Source organism: Apium graveolens, chromosome 3 (assembly GCF_009905375.1).
Source record: "Apium graveolens cultivar Ventura chromosome 3, ASM990537v1, whole genome shotgun sequence".
Classification (NCBI taxonomy): domain Eukaryota; kingdom Viridiplantae; phylum Streptophyta; class Magnoliopsida; order Apiales; family Apiaceae; genus Apium; species Apium graveolens.
Genome location: NC_133649.1, coordinates 119,275,675 through 119,298,199, shown reverse-complemented (window position 1 = coordinate 119,298,199; position 22,525 = coordinate 119,275,675). Strand labels below are relative to the sequence as shown.

The 22,525-nt window shown below is 35.1% G+C and overlaps 1 protein-coding gene across 3 annotated transcripts; it reads left to right on the top strand.

Moving 5' to 3' along the window:
- Positions 1-1,077: 1,077 nt before the first annotated feature.
- On the top strand, positions 1,078-4,483 carry LOC141712714 (MADS-box protein SVP). Of its 3 annotated transcripts, none has more exons than XM_074515760.1 (9): positions 1,078-1,216; positions 1,482-1,671; positions 2,896-2,974; positions 3,313-3,374; positions 3,451-3,550; positions 3,674-3,715; positions 3,820-3,861; positions 3,940-4,085; positions 4,240-4,483. In XM_074515760.1, the coding sequence occupies exons 2-9, from the start codon at positions 1,490-1,492 to the stop codon at positions 4,250-4,252; spliced, it is 666 nt and encodes a 221-aa protein (XP_074371861.1). In that variant the 5' UTR covers positions 1,078-1,216; positions 1,482-1,489; the 3' UTR covers positions 4,253-4,483. The 3 variants fall into 3 exon arrangements, with proteins under 3 accessions (XP_074371861.1, XP_074371860.1, XP_074371859.1); XM_074515759.1 differs by having other exon boundaries at positions 1,474-1,671; XM_074515758.1 differs by having other exon boundaries at positions 1,098-1,216; positions 1,456-1,671.
- Positions 4,484-22,525: the final 18,042 nt, after the last annotated feature.

The following is a 22,525-nucleotide window of genomic DNA, read 5'->3' as shown; positions in this document are numbered from 1 at the left end:
CATAGTATTAATCCATATCATAATGTTCACTGTCAAAACATGAAATGGGAAAGAAATTTATAAGCTTTACCAACAAAATTCCCTCAAGTTTGTAATTATGCAGGTCCCAGTTATATGTATATGTATTGTCACACGTCTTCAGCTCACAATGTATTAACCATTTACGGTAACAAAACCAAGGCACTGACAAAAACAAAACAAGGGGCTGCTTCACCATAACAAGCTCTACTTTATTTTATTCTTTCTACTTTATTTTCTTTCTCTAATTTTTCATACTCATAATTTTTTATAAGTCATTGTCCATACCGTTTCTTAGTCTGGGTGCAACTCGGTTTGAGCGAGTCGGATATAATTCAAGCCGAATTTAATTACGTCGAGCTTAGTCGACTAATTTAGCTAAATGAGCCTAAATCCGTGCCCGTAATTTTCATGAGTCTAGACAAGCCGGCTTGTTTTATTAAACGAGTCGGTTTTACAAAACGAAACGAGGCGGTTTTAAGGAGTTGTTGCCGACTAACTTTACACTAAACCGAGCTTAAAATACTAATTGAATTTGACTCATCTAAATTTACGAATTGAGTCGAATTGACTCATTTAATTAAACGAGCCAAAACTTTTACCCGGACATTTTTATTAATTAAACAAGAGCCGAACCCATTAAAATGAGTTTGAGCGGGCTCGCAAGTTGCCGGATCGTATTACAACCTTAGTTACATGACACCTATAACTTACTCCCTCAGTCCCACTGGATTGTTTACATTACTTTTCAGCACGCTTTTCAATACTTATTTAAAGTATACTTCCATAATATTTTTAAAAATAAAAAAAATTCTGAAAAAAATTTCATGTTTAAACTTTTATAAAAAAAAATTTAAAAAATATTATGAAACTATGTGTTATTGAAGTCTTGAAATACGTGCAAACAGTGTACGTAAACATTCTAGGAGGAGGGAGTATGTGATTAAAACTAATCCGATAAACTATCGATTAAAGATTAACAATGGAGCAAAAACCACCTACCGGGACACACTTTACCATTCCAACAAAGCCTAATACCAGAAACTGTATGCAAATAGTGGTAAAGATTCTCTCTTTCTTCCTCGGTTGTTTTTACACAAAAGTGGACTAATAATACTTGGGTTGTGACTTTAAATTGCTGGTGGGGTTTTAATTTTCTTGGGAGGCTCATGCTTGGTTATTCTTGATCTAAAAAAAGGTGTCTTATCCATCCTCTTTTTCCTCCCCCTCACTCTTGTCTAGATGTGGGAGTTTTGTATTCTCCCTTAATTTGGCAAAAAATACTGTCATCTTTTTCTTAATGCCATCTCTTTTTCATAGTAATTATTTTCCTTCTTACATAGAATATCTATATTTAGAAAGTTTGTGCTGTTGAATATAATAAGTTTGGTTTCATTTCTTTGTATGCTGGTTTGTTCTCTTCTCTTTCTTATTAAGGGGGTTGTTTCTGTGAAGCACAAAAGATTAACTCATGGCTAGAGAAAAGATACAGATCAAGAAGATCGATAACACTACTGCTAGGCAGGTGACCTTCTCCAAAAGAAGAAGAGGGATTTTCAAGAAAGCTGAAGAGCTTTCTGTTCTTTGTGATGCTGATGTTGCCCTAATCATCTTCTCCTCTACTGGCAAGCTCTTTCAGTACTCCAATACCAGGCTCTCTCTCTCTCTCTCTCTCTCTCTCTCTCTCTCTCTCTCTCTCTCTCTCTCTCCCTCCCCCGCCCCCGTCCCCGCCCCCGCCCCCGTCCCCGCCCCCGTCCCCGCCCCCGTCCCTGTCCCTCTCTCTCTCTTTCCCTCTACATGTGCATATGTATATATTATACACATACTAACTGTGTGGAGTCATTGTTAAAAGAAAAGATGAACAAGTATTACATACATATCATATGTGAATGTTTTATATTAAAAAAAAAGTCAAGTTGTTGCTAAATTGAAAAAGATCAGCTAGAAAAGAGTTTTCATATCTCCTTTTACCTTAATAAAATGTATCATGTACAGTATTCTTGTTTGGTAATTATACTTTTGTGGATCTCTATTGTTTGTTATATGTAGTAGTTTGTAAATGTAGTCTATGTTGTTGATAACCTTTGATGCAGTTTACCACTTCACCTAGGTTGAAGTGGTATTTAACACTATTGTTTAAACGTTTTCTTTTCCTTCTTGTGTTAACCATGTGACAACTAAATGATACAGCATGAACCTTTAATAAGACTCAGATCTTTTGGTGGTGATCTTTACTTAGTCATCTAAAATACTAATATGAGTTTTTGTTCTAGTGCAAATTATAATCCTGTTTGAATGAGATTGTTCTGTCATAGATAGTACGGTATGGGTTAATTTTTTTCAAACACAGCTAAATCTGTAAATGTCATTTCTTAATTATAAGTAGGCCGAACATTAGTTTTAAAAGAATAGGTATTTCCTTGAGTAATAAATTCAGAACAAATTATTATAGTTGAAAGTATATATGAAGGTGTACCTTCCCCAGTCCCACATTGAGACGAGTTCTAACCCAAGTATTACTAACCAGCAAAACCGGGCCATAGATTATTATATAAGGTGAATTATATAAAATTACTTGTTTAATCATGAAAGTGTTGTATTCTAATAGCATAAGATTTACTTGATCAATTTGATGGGTCAACTTGCTTGCCTTTAGTCTTATAATACCAAATGTGCATATCAAGCATGTTTTATTCTGTAATTATGTACGAACAAGAGTATATATTGTAGACTCCGAAGTGGTATTCAGTACTTGCATTAATATCATGTATAAATTTATACCGTAGCTGCTCCCATTTGTTTGTTAAGAACGTGATGCAAATATAATTTCCCTTGCTTATATGCTGTCTAACCTCGTACTAATGACATCTTCTGCAGCATGAAGGCAATACTTGAAAGGCATAGTTTACACTCGAAAAACCTCGGGAAGATGGAACGACCATCGCTTGAGCTGCAGGTGAACAATTTTTGCAATTTATCAACTCTTTGATGCAATTTAATTACAATATAGGAAGAAATTTATTTCCTTGACTAGGTATACCACATGTGAATACACTTATGCATTCCCATATGTAGTACAGTACTTTCACGTGGCTTTCCATGAAGATTGGGTGAACTTGTGCTGTAGCTATAGATTAGTGGGTTAGTCTCAGTTTGTTTGGAAAATAATATTGCGATACACAATGGGGGGGGGGGGGGATCTAAAAAGCTTCTGTATGACGCAGGATTATAAGCTATCTTAATGTTATAGAACTGAAATCACATTCTTAGCTAATTAGAACATTTGTGATGCAGCTAGTAGAGAGTGAGCAATCTATATTAAGCAAGGAAGTGGCAGATAAAAGCCGTCAACTGAGGTAATTCTTGCTATATTATTTGTTATAATGATATAGGGATAGATAGTTTGACATTGTCCTAATTTTAATTAAACAGGCAGATGAGAGGAGAAGATCTCCGAGGTATGAATATAGAAGAACTACAGCAGCTTGAGAAATGTCTTGAAGCCGGATTAAGTCGTGTGATAACAAAAAAGGCATGTATCCGTTAATGTCCGTAACAATATATTCATATATAGTTAATTGTATACTAAATAAAAACTTCCCTCATTTTTTTTCTAAAAACTAATTATCTTTCTATGGTTCTTTCTATCTTTTAGGGTGAAAAGATTATGACAGAGATTGAGTCTCTACAACAGAAGGTTAGCATAAAACATGGCATGTGAAGGAATTATATATCAAGTACAATACAAAGAATATATTATATCTCGTCCGTCATTTTCATGTATATTCATAACTTCTGCAGGGCATGCAACTAATGGAAGAAAACAAACGACTAAGGCAGCATGTAGTGAAGATACCTTCATCTTTTGTCATTACTTTTTTCTGCTTTATGTTTATGCATAACATTTAGTTTTGCTTCAAGGTGATGGAGATCTCTAAAGGTGGAAAGCTAATCCCAGATGATTCGGAAACCATAATCCAAGAGGAAGGTCCATCCTCTGAGTCTGTAACTAACTCTACTGGCCCTCCACAAGACTATGAAAGCTCAGATACATCCCTCAAGTTGGGGTAAGTTAATTTTATTCATCAGTGGTAGCAAATACAGGTTTCTAGTTCCTTGACCATGTTTAAAGCGATTGACTCTTCATATCCGTCAAATCTTGTACTTGAGCATGATTTTGATTTTTGACCTCAATTCTTGTTTCCTGTCATTTTGTTGCAGGTTGAACTATTGAAGCGGGTGAAGAACTAGCTATCAAGGGAAGACATGAGTGTTATCTAGTTGACAAGAATCAACTAAAATATATAGTAGATCCAACTTTCTGCATACAACATTATGAGTGAATTTTATCGTTGGACTGAGAAACTGGATAGTAGGCCGGATAGTAGGCCATAAAGTTGTATGTTACTACGTTGAAAGCAGGAATGCTAGCCTGAAATGAATGCATATTACTATTAAATATTAATTGCTGAAAATGTTGCAACTCAACTACACATAACTTCATCTGGAACTTGGAAACATAACATTTGTATGTACTCCTAAAAGCAACATTCACAAACGTTCATAGGGAGCTCAGTTTGAAGGTTCATAAGCAGTTGGCCCTCGTATCCTTTTGATGATTTAAATATTAAATGCATTAGATTGCAAGGGCATGCATGGAGAGGGGAAATAGAGAGGAGGGTGATATTGAACACTGGAACTTTTTTACATTACTAGAGGGGGTAATGACAGCTACGGAAGGGGGAACTGGGGAGTAGGGTAACATATGAATCTCAGTGTGTGCATGCCCTTTCTCAAACCTTGATGATGTTCTGAATATCTGACCAGAACGTGCGTAAAGATAAATTGGGGGTTAACTGTCTAGTCCAAGCGTATCGCCTTTTATAAGATTTGATCGTTCAAACTCAGTAGAATCCTACTACACCCGTAAAACATAGGAGTATTACTCTTTATTGATATAATAATAAAATTATTTTACAGTTGCAGTAATTTCTTACAAATTAATTTTTGACAACATATTTAAATGAAATTTATATGTATATATCTAAAATTGATAAGACTTTTGGTATTAATGGAAGTCTATTAATACTAGATTTTAATCAGCTACGTGTTATACATGAACAATAGTACAATTCAGGGTAATGCGTAATGAAGTCTGATATGGGGAGGTACATTTTCATTTTTAGCCACATACAGCGTTTTTCTTTAAATCTAGGGAAGGTGTCGAGCAGCGGTGTAAACAATCAAATTGTTCATTAGCTGTTCGAATTCGGCTTGATAATAATCGAGTCGAGTTTGAACTTTTTAAATTATTTATCAAGCCGAATTCGATATTCAAATTACTCTGCTCGTATAGTTAGCAAACTTTATCGAACTTCTATTAATTTTTATTTTTTTTAAGATAAATATATTTTAATAGAAACATATAGTATTTTTTTAATCGATCAAAATCGAGCCGAATCTGTAATATTTCAAGGTTTTGTTAGTGTTTTTTAAAATTTATTCGAGTTTTTGAGTCGAACTCGAGTCTATCAATTTTTTTACAAGCCAATTTGTAAGTTTGAAATTAAAGACTTGATCAAACTCAAACTCGAACTCAAATTTAAAATATTTTAATCAGAGTTCGAATTGAGACGAGCCTGACAGTGATATGTTTGACAACTTCGACAGACTCTTGTCATTTTAATGGAGAATCAATATCATGTCACATGACATTTTAATATTCTTTTAACATCCAATTGTAGCTCAAACTTGTCACTAACTCACGGGTCACGGTCAAAATTGATCCGCTTCGCCTTTTACTGGAAAAATGATTATAATATCTAATTTTTTGAGGTACAACTTCTCAAAATGTTTAAAGACATGAAATAGTATTCAAAATATTCACTAAATATAAATATATACTACTCTATTTTATAATATATGATATTTGATATTCCGACACACATGCTTAGGAGGTTTGACCGCAGAGTTAAAATTATTTTTTTAAAAAAGATTGTGAATAAAAGTTTTAATTTAGTATTTTTATTTAAGAAAAGAAAATTTTAAATATATTAAAAATATAAATTAAAAGTGAAACTTCATATATTAAAAAACTAAGGAATATAACATGCGCACATTGCATTCACTTTTTTATTAAATAACACGGAACAAGTATATAAAATATGCGTATCTTTTTATATTCCAAACGAACACGCATTCTTAGAAAGTGTATTTACTAGAATATTAAAGTGAACACATACGTGTATTTTGTAAATATTTTAAATGAAATATTCTGTCTTCAGATATTTTAGGCGATTAAACTCCAAAAATAAATACTTAAATACAATACACTCTCTTATTCTCCACTATATTATTGATATGATTATTGTATATTTGTCCATAGCCTTGGAAAAGTTTGATTAGAGTAGGTAATATAACCAAAAGTGAATCGGTCCTAGATATTTTTTTTATTGATAATGGTCCCAGATATTTTTAATCGGTTCTACTACATTCTTCCTTTTCAAAAATAATAAACGTGAAAAGGATCCTACATTAATATGTTAGATGCTAGCTAATTAAAGTAGGTGTTGATTTGAAAATTGGTGACAAAGTTAATAGAGAATTTCTAAAGTTATCAGAGAATTTCTAAAACTTTTTTTCCAAATGCAAATATATAAGGTGCATTTGGTAATTAGACTAGACGTGCGTGCATATAGTTCCACAAGTCAATATTCGGGTTGACTCGATAAATGTATGAACTAATGACTATTCGGAGCACTTCGTTAAAAATTCCAAAATAATAAAATACTAACTTTCAATTTTAATATTTATTTTAACTTATAAGTTTTTATAAATAAATGATATACAAGATATAATGATGCTTTCGAGACAAAACTCAAAAATTTTAAAAGACTGGTAATTTTTAATATATTATAAATTTGACTTGTAATATTTTATAAATGATACGTAATATAATTAACTATTTCTTTAATGTGGCTAGTCTTATATAATCATTTTAATTTTAAAAATATTTAAATTTTTTATATTTTTGTTAAAAACTACTACCCACTTACGAGTTTCTTTTTTCAAAACATTACTCATTTTTTCAAAAAAATCTTCTAAAATCGAGTTTTTTCGAGTAATTTGAGTTTTACTCGAATCCGATCTGAGTCAAGTAAAAAATCAAGTTATAATCGAGTATACCAAAATCAGATCGATAATAGGTTCGAGTTTGAGTACTTCCCGATTACTCGTCTGAGTACTCTCGAATTCTATAACCATGATAAATGACATATAAATTTGTTGGGAATATGGAGTACTAGTAGAGAAAAGATCCCAAATTTCATTATTTTGAGACAAATAATCTTTAATATCACTTTCTCAAAATATGACCCATTTCAATACTGAGTATTGTATAGTATTTTGAAAATAGGGCAAAACACTATTTCCCTTATAATTTTTTTAAAAAATGACACCATGTTACATAATGTAGCTATGGTGTCTACCTTTAAAAAAAAACTTTTTATTGTGTATCGTTTGAGTTTGGAAATATCACTTAATATTATATTTTCAATTTAAATTTAATATTTTTAAATTTAATAATATATCCAAATTTTATTTAATTTTTAATTTTATTAGAGTTCAATAATCCCTAGTTGGGGTTTTAGAAATATTAAAAAGATGGACAAAAGACACATCTAATTTAACAGTTTTTAATATTTTAGAATATTAATTCGCTTTTGAGTTTTAGAAATACTTTTAAAAAAATTAATAAAAATTACTCCAATTTAGGGTTTAGGCCTTAAACCGGGTTATTTAATGTAGGGTTTAGGAGGCCCTAAACCCTATGACCAAAAATATAAAATTTAAATTAAATAATTTTAAAATTCAAGGTTGTAATTTAATTTAATATCTTTTAATATTTTAGGATTTACCAATCCTCTTTTGGGTTTTAGAATTAATTTAATTTTTTTAATTAATTTATGATTTAACATTTTTTAATTTGGGTTTACAAATTTTTTTTTAAAAAAAAATGATATATGTAAAACGATAGATGAAACAGTGTTTTGGGGCTACAAGATGCAGTATTTTAGTGAAAAACACTAGATCATGTAGCGTTTTGCACATTAAAATTATATAAAAAAAAGATGAGCACAAAACGCTAGATGATGTAGGGTGTGGCATTGAATTTTTTTTAAAAAAACGCTGCATCGTGTAGCATTTTGGGTTGAGCGTCTTAAAGTGACGTTTTGGACCATAATTTTTAGAAGTGATGTTATTCCCTAACAGTTTATCAACAGAATTACTGAAGGGGGGTTGAATGAAATTTTGGTTACTTTTTAAAACTTTGAAAACTTCTTACTAAAATATATAACTGTGTTTGAATATACTTGAGTGGATAAACAATAATAGTATTCGATAACATAAAGTAAATAAACATGTGTTTAAAAACTTTCTGGTGGATTGATATTTCCACCAGATATCTATATTGAGAAGAATACTATGTGATGCTAATAGCACACAACTGATTACAAGTGTTTATAAACTTGAATTCTAGGGACTAAGGATTGTTAGTCCCTTAACAATATGACAAGAATTACAGAAGGGGGGTTGAATGGAATTCTTGAAACTTTTTCTTGAAATAAAAATGTTCTAACTTGAATATATCTATAAGTGTGAATTGATTAGCACAATGCGAAATAGTTACTTAAATGAATCAAAACATAAGTAATTAAAAATAAGAGTCTTTAAAAACTTCTGGTGGATTTGAATGATTCCACCAGAGATATAAATCATATATCGAGAGAACCCTGTGTGCAAAATGCACACAACTGCTTACAAATATTGAACAACTAAGAGTACAGAGAAATGATAAGAATTCTGCTTACAAATGTATCCCTGCTTGTATCTTAGATATTTTTCTAGTTGCTACTTCTTGGTTTATATATATCACCAAGATCACAAAGTAATGAGACAGGATAATAAAACAAAAACTATCTAGTCTATTACAATCTAGTTCATTACTCTATTCCAGCATCTTTGAATATCTTCATAATAGCATGGAAATGACAACGCTTCTTTGTTCTCGAAAACCCAGTTAAATAGGCTACCACATTCCATTTGCATCCACTCGACGCATGTGACTGTGTTGTCACTGTCAACAGATATTTGAATTCTTTATCCGTCGGGTTCATGATCATCGGTCGAGATATTGATCATCCTTCGGGTTGTTGATCATCCGTCGAATTCATTGTTTGTTCATCCGTCGGGTAGCAATCAGGCACTTGACTTCATTTCACTTATACAGAATTACAAGAAATCATCTATGTACAATTAATCAACCTATTCTGCATATCTAACTGAGGTCAACATGACTCAAATACTACTACAGATTCTAAACAATGTGTATGCAGAAATGTGCTTCAGACTTATTGTTACATAAGCTACTCACTCGATGGATAATAAGTCATCATCCGTCGGGACTATATTGAGTCATCCGTCGGGATTATAAACCTTATCTGTCGAGTACTACATATTTTCACTAAGTAAAATCTACCAAGGTGTTTTGTTCATGTAATTATCAAGTACACAACATATACACAGCAATCTCCCCCAATTTATGTCTACTGGAATTGTAGCCATAAATTAAGAGACACTTGATGATAATAAAACACCTTAAAAATACAAATTTTAAAAGACAGTAGATAATACTGAAAGTGCTTCAATTAACAAAATGTACAAAGTTTTGCTCACAGTCATTTTCAAGATTCTCCTCTAGCCTGAGCAGATTTATCTAGTTCCTTGAAGGTCTGGATCTCTTTCCAAGCTTTCTGTTGTTTTCCTCAATGTGATTTTGGAGTTGCCTGTGAAATTCCAGTTCATTAGATTCTGAGAGATTTAACTTTCCTTGCATTTCCAAAAGAGTCTCATTGCTGGAGATGCTCAATTGGTCTTCTAATCTGAAAAATCTTCTTACTCCTTTGTCATCCATGAACTCCATCAGCCAGTAGGGCCTTAGATGCACTCTTCTCCCTGTGTAGGGGATAATTAGAGTCTTTGGGAGTGCATTTTTAGCTCTAACACTCCTTAGTTCTTCAATCTTCTTCAGTACCAATCTTCTTGCAGTAATGTTGAACCCAAAGTTCTTCTTGAAGGATGAATAAACTTTAATCAGTACAACTTGGCTTTCTTGAAGGATCCTGTGAAGTGGCCACTGAATCTCCTTTCATCCTTTGTACTTGAACACTAACCTTTCAGGTAGGTTTCTGTATGCATCAATTCCTCTCACTTCATCTAGTTCATCTAGATAGAGGTTTAGATCAGAAAATTCTTTGATGTCACACAAGTACATGTAATCTCCCTGTTATTCCCAGTGGACTAACAATGAGATTTACAGAAGGGGGGTTGAATGTAAATCTCAAAACTTTTTCAAGTTTTGAGCAGTTTCTAAGGCTAAGTGTTTGAGTGATCAAATGTGTGTGAATTGCTTGAAGCTGATGCAGACAGATATATATTCAAACATAAATGTAATGAACACAAAGAACTTAAAAAAAAACTTTTCTGGTGGATTTTTTGTTCCACCAGAGATGTGTTATTTCAGAAAATCTGTGATTAAATCACAGCTGCTTCCTAGTACAAACTAGATGATTTTCTCTTTTGATATTTCTAAACAGCTCAAGGAAAATTCATATCTAATTACTAGCTGCTACTTGGTTTATATATCACCAAGTTTACAAGTGAAGACAAACTGTAAAATACAATTGAAAAGATTCTTCACATGTTTCTTCTTCATTTCTCTATCCAATGCAATCTAGAGTAATCTGTAAATCTTTGAATACTTCCTTGTTTGCATCAGAATGGAAATGCTGCATTTTCTTGATTCCTCCTAGAGGCTTCCACATTCCAGTATGTCTCTGTCAATCCATGTGCCTCTGTCAGCTTGTGAATCGTCACTATCAACTGCTAATGAACTAAGCATCCGTTGAAGCTTTCATCCGTTGATGCCTTATCCATTGAGGCTTTATCCGTTGAAGCTTTATCCGTTGATGCATTATCAGTTGAAGTCTTTATCCGTTGAAGCACTTATCCGTTGATGAATATTATCCGTTGAAGCATTTATCCGTTGATGGATATTATCCGTTGAAGCATTATTTCTTATCCGTTGAAGGTCTTCAATATCCGTTGACACTTCTTCACTTATACAAAATTACAAGGCATGAAATATTTACAATTAGCCCTCCTATTTGTACATCCATTAGTAGTCAACATGACTGATTATTTCCTAACAACATCTAAGAATTACAACTTGATACCAGAGAGTGAAATGTGCTACAATACTAAACTTATTGCTAAGTAAAGCTACTCCTTCAACGGATAGCCAAGATGGTCTTATCCGTTGAGATTACAAACACTAGATTTCTACTTAAGTGTTTTGCTTAACGTATCATCAAACTAATACACATATTCCTAACAATCTCCCCCTATTTATGTCTACTAGAACTGTAGGCATAAATTTGGGTTTAGCTTGATGATAAGAAAACACTTAACAAATATATAAACTGTAACAAAGTAGAAATTCAAAAGTGCTACAAAAATGTATATGCTGAGATGGAATTGAAGAATTACATTGTTTCCAAGGGTGTTCCTTTAGCCTGAGCAAATTACTTTCTTTTCCTTTGATCCCTGGTTTTCTTTCCTAGCCTCCTGTCATTCTCCTCTATTTGAAGTTGAAGTTGTCTGTAGAATTCAGCTTCATCTTCTTCGTTGATATCTAACTTAGATTGCATATCCTTGAGAGTTTCATTACTGGCAATCTTTAGCTGATCTTCAATTCTGAAAAATCTTCTGACTCCTTTGTTGTCTCTGAACTCCATCAACCAGTGAGGTGATTTGTGAATTGTAATTCCTCTTTCTTGAATGAGTAAAGTTCTAGGCAAAGCATTTGGCTCCCTCCAAGTTTTCCTTATGTTGGCAATCTTGTTGAGAATCTCAGTCTTGGCAGTCCTGGTAAAGCCAGAATCCTTCTGTATGGCTGAGTAGACTCTAATCAAGGTAGAGTAGCCTTCATTCAGAATTCTGTGAAGAGGCCATGTTCTTTCCCCAACTCCTTTGTATTTGAACACTAGTCTTTCAGGTAGTTGTCTGTAGGCAGCTATTCCCCTTACATCCTCCAGCTCATCCAGATAGAGTTCAATGTTTGAAAATTCTTTTATGTCACAGATGTGAATATAATCATCTTTAGAGGTTTGAGGTTTAGGCTTAGGCTTTTGTGTGAATTTGATTGAGGCTTTAGAGGGTGTTGATTTGATTCTTCTTTTCTGCTTCTTTGATGGTGGAGAAGAAGTTAGGAAGGTGGGCAATTTGATGGTGTCCCAATCAATTGGTTCCTCCTTGGGAATGATTGTTTCACCATGAATATTCATGAAGGGGTCAGGACAATTGGTTCAGGAATAGAGGGTAGTGGTTTGGATATTGATTGGGTTTCTTCAGTCTTATCTACCTTCTTTCTCTTTGCATTGACCTTCTTTCTTTTCCCTTTCTGCCATTCTTCCTTACTTCTTTCCTCCATCTCAGTACCAACCATGTCCTCCATAGCTTCATCTTCACCTTTGTCTTCAATTTCTTTTTGTTCTTCAGCCTGACTTGACTTTAGCTGTTTTTCAAGCCTTGCTTGTGCTCTTTTGTCAGCCTTTAGCTGTCTGGCTTCTTCCTTCAACCTTTTGGTTTCTTCCCTCTTGGCTATTGAGAATTTGGGATGTCCTTGCATCACACATATGCTCTTTCCCTCTCTGAAGATAATAGCCATGTTTCTCCTTACAACCTCATCCATGGTCTCTTTGAGATATGCAATACTTCTACCTAAAAGCTTGTCCTCATCAGCTTTTGGAAGAGGAAAATCCACCTCTTTTAGAGGATTCTTTGTAGAGTCCTTATTGGATCTGTTGTTGGGCTTGAGAACCATAGGTTGCAGATCTTTGGAAGAAGTTTCTCCATCCTTATGCCTCCCTACTGGCTCGAGTTCCATAATAATTGATTCCACTTTTATGCTATGCTTCACAGATTGTGATTGAGAAGTTGTAGAACCAAATATTAGTTGCATTTTTTCATCAATCTTCTTCCTTTGCTCTTTGACTTGCAATTCAGCTGCTGCTATCTGGATTAGATCAATTCCATCTAGCTTTCCTTTGACTTGAATAGTTGGAGAAGTTGTGATGACAGGAACTAGCACTTGAGAAATCTGAACTGTTGTAGATGGCTCTCCTTCCCCTTCCCTTTTATTCTCCCCCTTTTTGTTATCATCAAGGGTAGGGGTCAAGCCTTGTGCTTGTGCCAGCTGCATGAGTAGATTTGTTTGAGTTCGTTGATTATGAAGAATGGTGACCATAGAGTCTTCAATGATTTGAACCCTATCTTCCAGTCTGGCCAGCCTCTTGTCAACATCAGATGCTTTCCTCAGTCTTCCCAAGAAATCTTGCATAGTACCATAGGGTATAAGGGAATCCAATTTCTCAGCATTGTAGGATTTCTGATCAGCAATGTCCAGCTTGAGCTCATCCACACTTAGATTTTGCTGGTAATGCTGCAACTGCAAGAGATGCAGAGAGTCCAGATGAGCTTGAAGAATTGCCTTGGTACCAGCATCCTGAGTCTCCTGAAGGGCCTGCTGAATTGTCATGACTTGTCTGACCAAAGTGACACCAAACTCTCCTGGTGTTGATGGTTTTGTCCATGCCCATGCAGGAAGATTAGGGTCAGAACTTGGGCCTGCTACTCCCCCTAAGTTCATGCTCTCATTCAAAGAATTAGAGTCATCATCATTAGAATTTACTCCAAATTCTTCAGATGGCTCACCAGCTTGAGAAGGCAGCCTGTTGACAGCAACTTTGTCTCTGAGAAGAGATTCTGAAGTGTGTACAATGTGTAGTGTCTGTTCTGCCTCCACATTGCCCTTTGCAGCCAATAATTGATAGGCTGAAACAGGGTGAGTAAAAGTGTCAGCATCCAAGGAAATGTTAGCAATGACAGCTTTGTAATGTTGCTGAAATTGTCTTTCCTTATCTGCATCATCCACTTTCATTAACTCACTAGCAATGGCTGGATCCACCCTTATAGCTGCTGTACCTGCCTTTCTCTCAATTTCTCTCTGTTCTTGCATCAGGGGCTCCCCCTGGCTCACACACACCCTCACACCCTCACCTTCACCTTCTAAGGTCGCACTCCTCTCACTCACTTTTGCCATGCTGGAAGAAATAGCATGCATTTGGTGACTCTCAACCTCTCCTTTTGCCTGGGAGCAACCCAGCCTCTCACTCAAAAGATCACTCCCTTCCCTCAAACCTAAAAGTGATTGTACAGTTGCCATGTCCTCTACAGTTGGAATTGTTTCTGTTAAGTGTGTAGAGACCATCAACGGATAGGGAGTATCCGTTGAAATGGAAACTGATGGTATCAACGGATAACTGCTGTTAAGCTTATCCGTTGAAGAACAACCACTTGTCAACGGATGAGAGATATCCGTTGAGGAAGGAAAAGATGTAGATATAGAAAGTGACATAATTGTTGAATCTGTGTGGATTGATTTTAAGTGAGGTAACACAGATTCTTCAACTACATCTGAAAGAATTGGCTGATGATCCAACAAATCATCTAAAAGATGATGATCATCAGGTTTTGAGTGGGGCTCCTCCCTGAGTTTTAATGAGGGAGAATCAAGAATTGATGTGAATATCATATCCACATCCAGAGAGGGTGTTGGAGAGTTTGATGAATGGTATGTTTCTATATTGAGAGAATGGGGCTGTGATTCCACATTTGCTGGAATCACATCAAGCTGAATTTGAGAAGGCACAGATACTGGTGGATGTATCTGTGCTGTGTGTGTCCCTTGTATGGAAACTAGGGTTTTGGCCTTCTTCTTCCTTGAAAAGGCTTTAAATGGTGAATGTGTGGCTTCAGTGTCCCTCCCTCTTTTGTTCTGTGTCCCTGGTTGGGGACTATTTTCAATAGTTACATCCTTTTGGGAGGATGCAACTAGGGATGTGCTGGACTCCTTTTGAACCACCACAGTCTTTTGAGAGACTGTGGCTTGGCTGGTTTGGGTACCACTCACCTCTCCCACCTTATCCTGGGGGGCTTTTTGATGTTCACCCCTCCCCTCACCACTCACACCCTGTTCACTCCCTTCAGGGTTTATGGTAGTTGTTACAACTGTTGTCTTTTGAGAAACAACAGAGGTAGGTTTCTTTGACTTGACTTTGGAAACTTTAGATTTGGGGGCTTTGGTAGGAGCCTGTTTGGACAAAGACACAGGTTCCATAGCCACACTAGAAGGCAAAGAAACAGTGGGGTTGGAAGTAGTAGTGTAAGTCATATGTCATAGCCTATTTGTATATTCGAGGATTCAACTCAACTCAAATAAGAATGTAATAAGTAAATAGTGGATCTACCGTCAAAAGAGATCTCACAGAGTAATATCTGTCAAAGGATTCAGAAACAAGGTTCATCTACAGACTTGAGGAATTAATTCACTGGAAGAAGTTCAAGAAATTGATCATGCCTCGGTGATATAAATCAAGAGTGTGGATTTAATCAAGTGACAGAGATCTCGTCAGAGTATCATTAATTACAAGGATTTAATCTGAAGAAAATCAAAGTATCAAAGTCAAGACATGGAGAAACGTCACGGAAGTTAGTCACTCATGAACCAGACAGTACATCGAGTGTCAACATTGAAGTGGTGGAATTGATTCATAATTCTCAGTGATTTTCAGAAGATATTCAGAAGATTGGTTGCTGCTCAGGGTTAGTATTAATTCTCTATTAAGTAATTAAGTCATATAATTTAATTAACAAAATAAATTATATCTGCAAAGATTAATTTATTTGATTAATTAAATTAATTGATTAATTAATTCAGAATTAATATTAAGGATTTTCAGAATTTAAATTGGATTAAAAACAGTATTAAATCAGCAAGACAATTGAAAATGAACTAGCATGACAATCAGGATTGTCATACCGATTGTCATGCCAAGTCATTTCAATTGTCCTACCGAAAGTTCTACTGGGAAGGAGATAGTCTTGCTAGTTCAATTGATTGTCATACCGAAAGTCATTGTAGTTCAATCAGATTGTCTTGCTAGTTCAATCCATTGTCCTACCGAAAGTCTTGCCAGCTATAGGATTGTCATTCCAGTTCAATTCAATTATGTTGAATGAATTAAAAAGACACAGAAGCAGTAGAAAGAAATAAATCATCCAATCAAGAACACAGAACTCGAAAAAAAAAGAAAAAGAAGCAGACACAAATATTTCATCTCATCTGCCACTTCAAGATCAATTTCTAGATTGTAAAGTTAAATCCAATCAACTAGAAATCTTTATCTTGTTCTTGTGTAACAATCTAGCGGATCAAAATCCCTAGAACTTAATCTCAAATTGCGTTTAGCATTTGAATCTGTTTATTACAAAAATAGAAAAAGTTCATGTCGAATTTATTCTAGATTTGTGATAATTAATTTGAGATTAATTCCTTGTAATCGATACAGTTGTTGTAACACCTTTCAAGTTTAATAATATTTTTATTTAACTTGAATTTTGTTTCACATTTTTTATTCCGCATTTAATTCGATTATTCGGTACTGTTTGTATTCAACCCCCCCTTCTACAAACACATTGGGACCTAACAATTGGTATCAGAGCATTCTGATTAACGAACAAATCAAGATCCTAGACTTTTGTGATTTTTCAACTCCTTGAATTTTTATTTATTCAAAAATTCATAATGACTTCACAAAAAGTTGGAACCGTTAAAATTCCACTATTTGATAAAGAAAATTATATCATGTGGAAGAAGAAGATGCTATTATTTTTACAAGTTGCAAATCCCAAATATCTGAACTTGTTAAAGAAGGGTCTAAAAACTCCGATTGTTATTGAACCAGAGGTGATAGTAGATGAGGTTGTGATTACCAAAGCTAGAACCTATCCAAAAGAGCTTGAAGATTTTACTCCTGCTGAGAAGGAAGAAGCCTCCTTGGATGCCAGCCTTCAATTAATATTAATTGATTCCCTTGATCCCTTGATGAATAGACATGTGATGAACTGTAAAAATTTCAAACACATGTGGGAAACTATTGAGGTGATTAATGAAGGCACAGAGGAAGTTAGAGAGAACAAGTTGGAGATCCTAACCTCTGAGTATGAACATTTTAAATCAAATCCAGGAGAAGGAATTTCTGAAGTGTTTGAGAGATACAATGCATTGATCAATAACCTGAACATAAATGGAAAATATTATTCAATCAGGGAGGTCAACAAAAAGTTCCTTTTAACACTGCCAACTCATCTTAAACATAGAATCACTGCCATTAGAGAAGCTAGAGATCTGAGTGAGATTTCTTTGGACAGGCTCTATGGAGTGTTAAAAACCTATGAGTTGGAGCAGATTCAACAGAAGGAAGTCTACGGGAAGGATAGAATGGTCAGCACATCTACTGCACTTGTAGCTGAAGGTCAACAACAACAACAATCTCAACAATTGGAGAGAATGGTACAGTGTTCCAAGGCTCAGGAAAATATATTAGTAGCAGAATATGATCCTCCTACTACAAATCAATCAAGTGATGATTTTTATTCCTTGGAAGAGCTGGAGCAATTGGAAGACGAGTCAATGGCCCAAATTGTCAAGAGATTCTCCCATGTCAGATTCAAGAGGAATCCCAAGCTTAAGTACAAGTCCAACTACAACAAATTCCAGAAAGGTGGATCTTCATCCTCTAACACCAGCAGTGGTGGATACAAAACAGGGATGGTTGATCGGAGCACCATTAGATGCTATAACTGCAATGAGTTGGGACACTTTGCCACAGAATGTAGGAAGCCAAAGCAAGTACGAAAAAACTCTGAAAGGGCTTATCTGGCAAAGGAAAGAAGCTGGGATGATACTGACAGTGAAGATGAAGATGAAGGAAATCTTGCTCTTATGGCTATTGATGGAAGAGCTTCATCATCAAGAATAGAGGTAAAACTTTCTGATGCTGAAATGGTTTATCATCTAAGAGGTAACTTAGATTGTGCACGTCGTGATAATGAACTGTTAAGTTTACAGATCACAGACCTTGAGAAAGAGGTCAATGAATTAAGACTTGTGCACATTAATCAAGACAAATTAAAAGAACAAGTATCTTTTCTAGAGAATAGAATTGACTATTATAGAAAACTCGAAACTATTCTCAAAGACAAGATCACCGGTCTTGAGACTAAGGTTAGAGCCTACTTCAATTCTTGTTTGAAGGCTAAAGAGTTCTACAGTAAGCAATCTGTTAATCAAACATCTGGAATAGGTTATGATTACAATGTTGCTATTGGAGAATTAGGCATAAACTCCCCTCCTCGTGTCTGTGCTAAAGGGAGGGAAGTACCACATGTGCTTAAGGGTATTTATGAACCCCTCTATAAACCATCAATTGCTGAACCATTTGATGCGACCTCTTATGTTATTCAGGAAGAAATACGTGCTGAAGATCATGCTAATGAGAAGGTTGTTTCCAAGTCAAGTGTGTCGAAAGTTCCAGTCAAAGTTGTGAAAGCAACTGAGACTAACTCAGACACACATGAGTTGGATAACAAAAATGCCATGTCTGCCATACATAAATTGCCTACTATTAATCACTCTCATAAAGCATGTGGTGTTTCTAATTGTATGTCTTGTGCTTTTAATATGATGTATGCTTATTTTAATGGTAAGCATGTTTCCAATGATAAGACTACTCCTCGTCAGCATGTGAATAACAAGAAGCATAATAGGTCTAAGACTGCTAGTCCTTCTAAGGCTAGAAATGAGACATTTGTGCCTAAGCTTAAACAGAAATTTGTTAAGGCTGTTTACAAGGTCAAATGTTCAGTCATTGAGAAAGTTGAGACAATTAAAATTAAAAATATTGTTTTGCCTGACAAAGGACAGTTCTACAAGTATGTCGGGCCCAACCAAGTTTGGGTTCCGAAGAAGGTCTAATCCATTTGAAGTGCAGGGTAGTATACAGGTGTAACCGGTAGTGTGGATTCTTGACAAGTGGATCATCAAGACATATGACCGGAGATAGAGCCCTGCTATCAAATGTGGATTGAGAAAGCTGGCCCCCTGGTTACCTTTGGAGATAACAGCAAAGGTTTATCCGAGGGATATGGCAGTTTGCAAGCTGGGAATGTTATCATTGAAAATTTTGTATAGTGTGCTAGGTTATTATCAGGAAGCATCATCTAACATATAGCACCAGTGACGAGACTTGAGAATCTTACGACATATCAGGCACCTGCTGCACATTACACTTGGAATTGGACTCTAGTAAGATGTGTACAAGTGTACTCCTGGTTGGTGAGTCAAAAGAGGAAGTCAATGCACCATAGTTCATGGACTTTGCAGCTGCAGATCTATTGGACTATGCAATCTCTTCTTCACAACCTCACTTCAGGTTGGTATGAACTAGTGTACTACTCAAACAATCGTCAAGAACATGGTATGGCACTCTAACTGAAGTTATTGTTTAATATGAACTAGTAGAGTCGTCATATTTTTAACTCTCTTATCGTTAGGCACAATCATATTGTTTTATATGTGCAGTGATATATTGGTTATGCAACATAACAATTAGTATCTAAAGTACTTGACAAGTATCGGTCAATGATATGTTGTTAACATTATGTTGCAGATATTTGTAAGCTTTTGATATGAATGAGAATTACTTAGACTTTACCCTAAGTGATCAATGTTTTATCAAAAACTCATTCATATTGAAAAACAAAATCAAACTTCTTTCTACATTAGTGATTTCTTATTTCATGTAAAATCTTTTGAAATCACTATTGTAAATCATTTTCTCTCTATTACCATATGTTCTGTGTTACAGGTTCAGTCTCCAATGACTTTCTTTCATTGACAGTCATGAGGTTGAAAACCCACAACGTCTATCCCAGACTATAAAGACAAACACAAAAACAGAACCAACCAACACTCTCTTACCACTAAATGTAGTATGAATGAGCGTGAGGGAGATAGTGCCTTAGTGCACCACATAAGGAAGGTTCTGTAGTCAACCCAGTAGCTCTGTCTCCTACATAGATGAGTAGTATTTAAACCGAGACAACTGCTAGCCCCTATACATCTTCTCAAAAAGATGTAATGGCTGAAAAGGCACAAAAACAGTTACTAGATTCATTCTCTCAACAGGGTGCGTCTATTGAATTTTGCCTGTCGGCCAAGGCATCCGATGTAGTGTCACCACTTCAAACATAAACAATTCTTGATGCACAAGGAGAGGTTACACACACAAAGGATGAGTTGACGGAAACAAGAGTTTCGACCATTTTAAGGTCAGATTCGATTGTTCAAGGTTCGTTAATGGACCAATTGCCTTTACAGGTCTTAGGAGAGGATACTGATCCAAAAGCCATATGTCAGTGGTCAGTGTCTACCTCCCCAGGCTTAAATCCCCTGGATGCATCTGCGGATAGTGGATCTGACATAGGTGCAGATCGGCAACTTGTTGACAATGATTCAGATATTACCTGATGAGTCACAAGGAAATGTCTTCACAGACATTAGAAGGGAACTTTGATCTTTATGCTAAATTCGTTGGATCATTGTTTACCTTCCCAGAATTCAAATCTGGAACCCTAAAAGGGAAACTAGTAACTTGTAGATTATGACTCAGATTCATCTAACGAGTTTAACAAGGATGGGGATTTGCGAACTCCCATTGCACCACCTGTGACCTCCTTAAGGATGGCTAAGGTGATTTTCCTTGCAGGTACAGCTGGAATATGGAGCTATGAGAGAAGTGATACACTTGTGAGAAAGAGTGTAAACACGAGTGGAGAGAAGAGTGAAACACATGTGAGGTACACTAAACAGAATCACACACTCACAGTGAGGAAGAAAGAGAAACTACTTGTTATTTCTTTTCCAACCAAGTGGAATATGAGAACTCCTTCAGATGATGGCATACATTCCTTCACTAAGGGGGAGATAAAAGCTTAAGTAATAGTTTGGAGGATTCCTCAACTAAGGGGGATAAATAGCAGGGAGTAAGAAAAAGATCCTACATATGTACACTACACCACACCATTGTTGTTTGTAACTACGGATCCTATTGTACGGGAGAGGTGGTAAACACAAGGTGATTTTCTAGTAAGGGAAGAAGCTGTTTTCAAAAGGGGAGTACCATTGGTTTTTATCTGCGGATCCTATTGTACGGGAGAGGTGGTAAACGAAGGTGATTTTCTTTAATCAGTTGATTCTCATAGGGGGAGAAGCAAGAGAGATATGTGCTTCTCAACAGGAAATGTGGTTGTACAAAAGAACATGGAACTACTTGAAGATATGTTCAGTCTAGAGGAACATCTTATTTGGAAGCTGGAAAATGTTATATTTATTCCAGAAACTTTTCTGCTATTTACTTTGCATTTCTTTTTATATCTTTTTCTTATTTGTTAATTGAGTTATCCTCTAGATATTTGTGTGTTATTGTCTAACAAACAAATAGGGGGAGATTGTAAGTCATATGTCATAGCCTATTTGTATATTCGAGGATTCAACTCAACTCAAATAAGAATGTAATAAGTAAATAGTGGATCTACCGTCAAAAGAGATCTCACAGAGTAATATCTGTCAAAGGATTCAGAAATAAGGTTCATCTACAGACTTGAGGAATTAATTCACTGGAAGAAGTTCAAGAAACTGATCATGCCTCGGTGATATAAATCAAGAGTGTGGATTTAATCAAGTGACAGAGATCTCGTCAGAGTATCATTAATTACAAGGATTTAATCTGAAGAAAATCAAAGTATCAAAGTCAAGACATGAAGAAACGTCACGGAAGTTAGTCACTCATGAACCAGACAGTACATCGAGTGTCAACGTTGAAGTGGTGGAATTGTCTCAGTGATTTTCAGAAGATATTCAGAAGATTGGTTGCTGCTCAGGGTTAGTATTAATTCTCTATTAAGTAATTAAGTCATATAATTTAATTAAGAAAATAAATTATATCTGCAAAGATTAATTTATTTGATTAATTAAATTAATTGATTAATTAATTCAAAATTAATATTAAGGATTTTCAGAATTTAAATTGGATTAAAAACAGTATTAAATCAGCAAGACAATTGAAAATGAACTAGCATGACAATCAGGATTGTCATACCGATTGTCATGCCAAGTCATTTCAATTGTCCTACCGAAAGTTCTACTGGGAAGGAGATAGTCTTGCTAGTTCAACTGATTGTCATACCGAAAGTCATTGTAGTTCAATCAGATTGTCTTGCTAGTTCAATCCATTGTCCTACCGAAAGTCTTGCCAGCTATAGGATTGTCATTCCAGTTCAATTCAATTATGTTGAATGAATTAAAAAGACACAGAAGCAGTAGAAAGAAATAAATCATCCAATCAAGGACACAGAACTCGAAAAAAAAAGAAAAAGAAGCAGACACAAATATTTCATCTCATCTGCCACTTCAAGATCAATTTCT

Coding starts and splice junctions, on each gene's coding strand:
- LOC141712714 (XM_074515760.1), top strand. CDS start 1,490: ATGGCTAGAGAAAAGATACAGATCAAGAAGATCGATAACACTACTGCT. Junction 3,551..3,673: donor GTCGTGTGATAACAAAAAAG/GCATGTATCCGT, acceptor TCTATCTTTTAG/GGTGAAAAGATTATGACAGA. Junction 3,716..3,819: donor TTGAGTCTCTACAACAGAAG/GTTAGCATAAAA, acceptor TAACTTCTGCAG/GGCATGCAACTAATGGAAGA.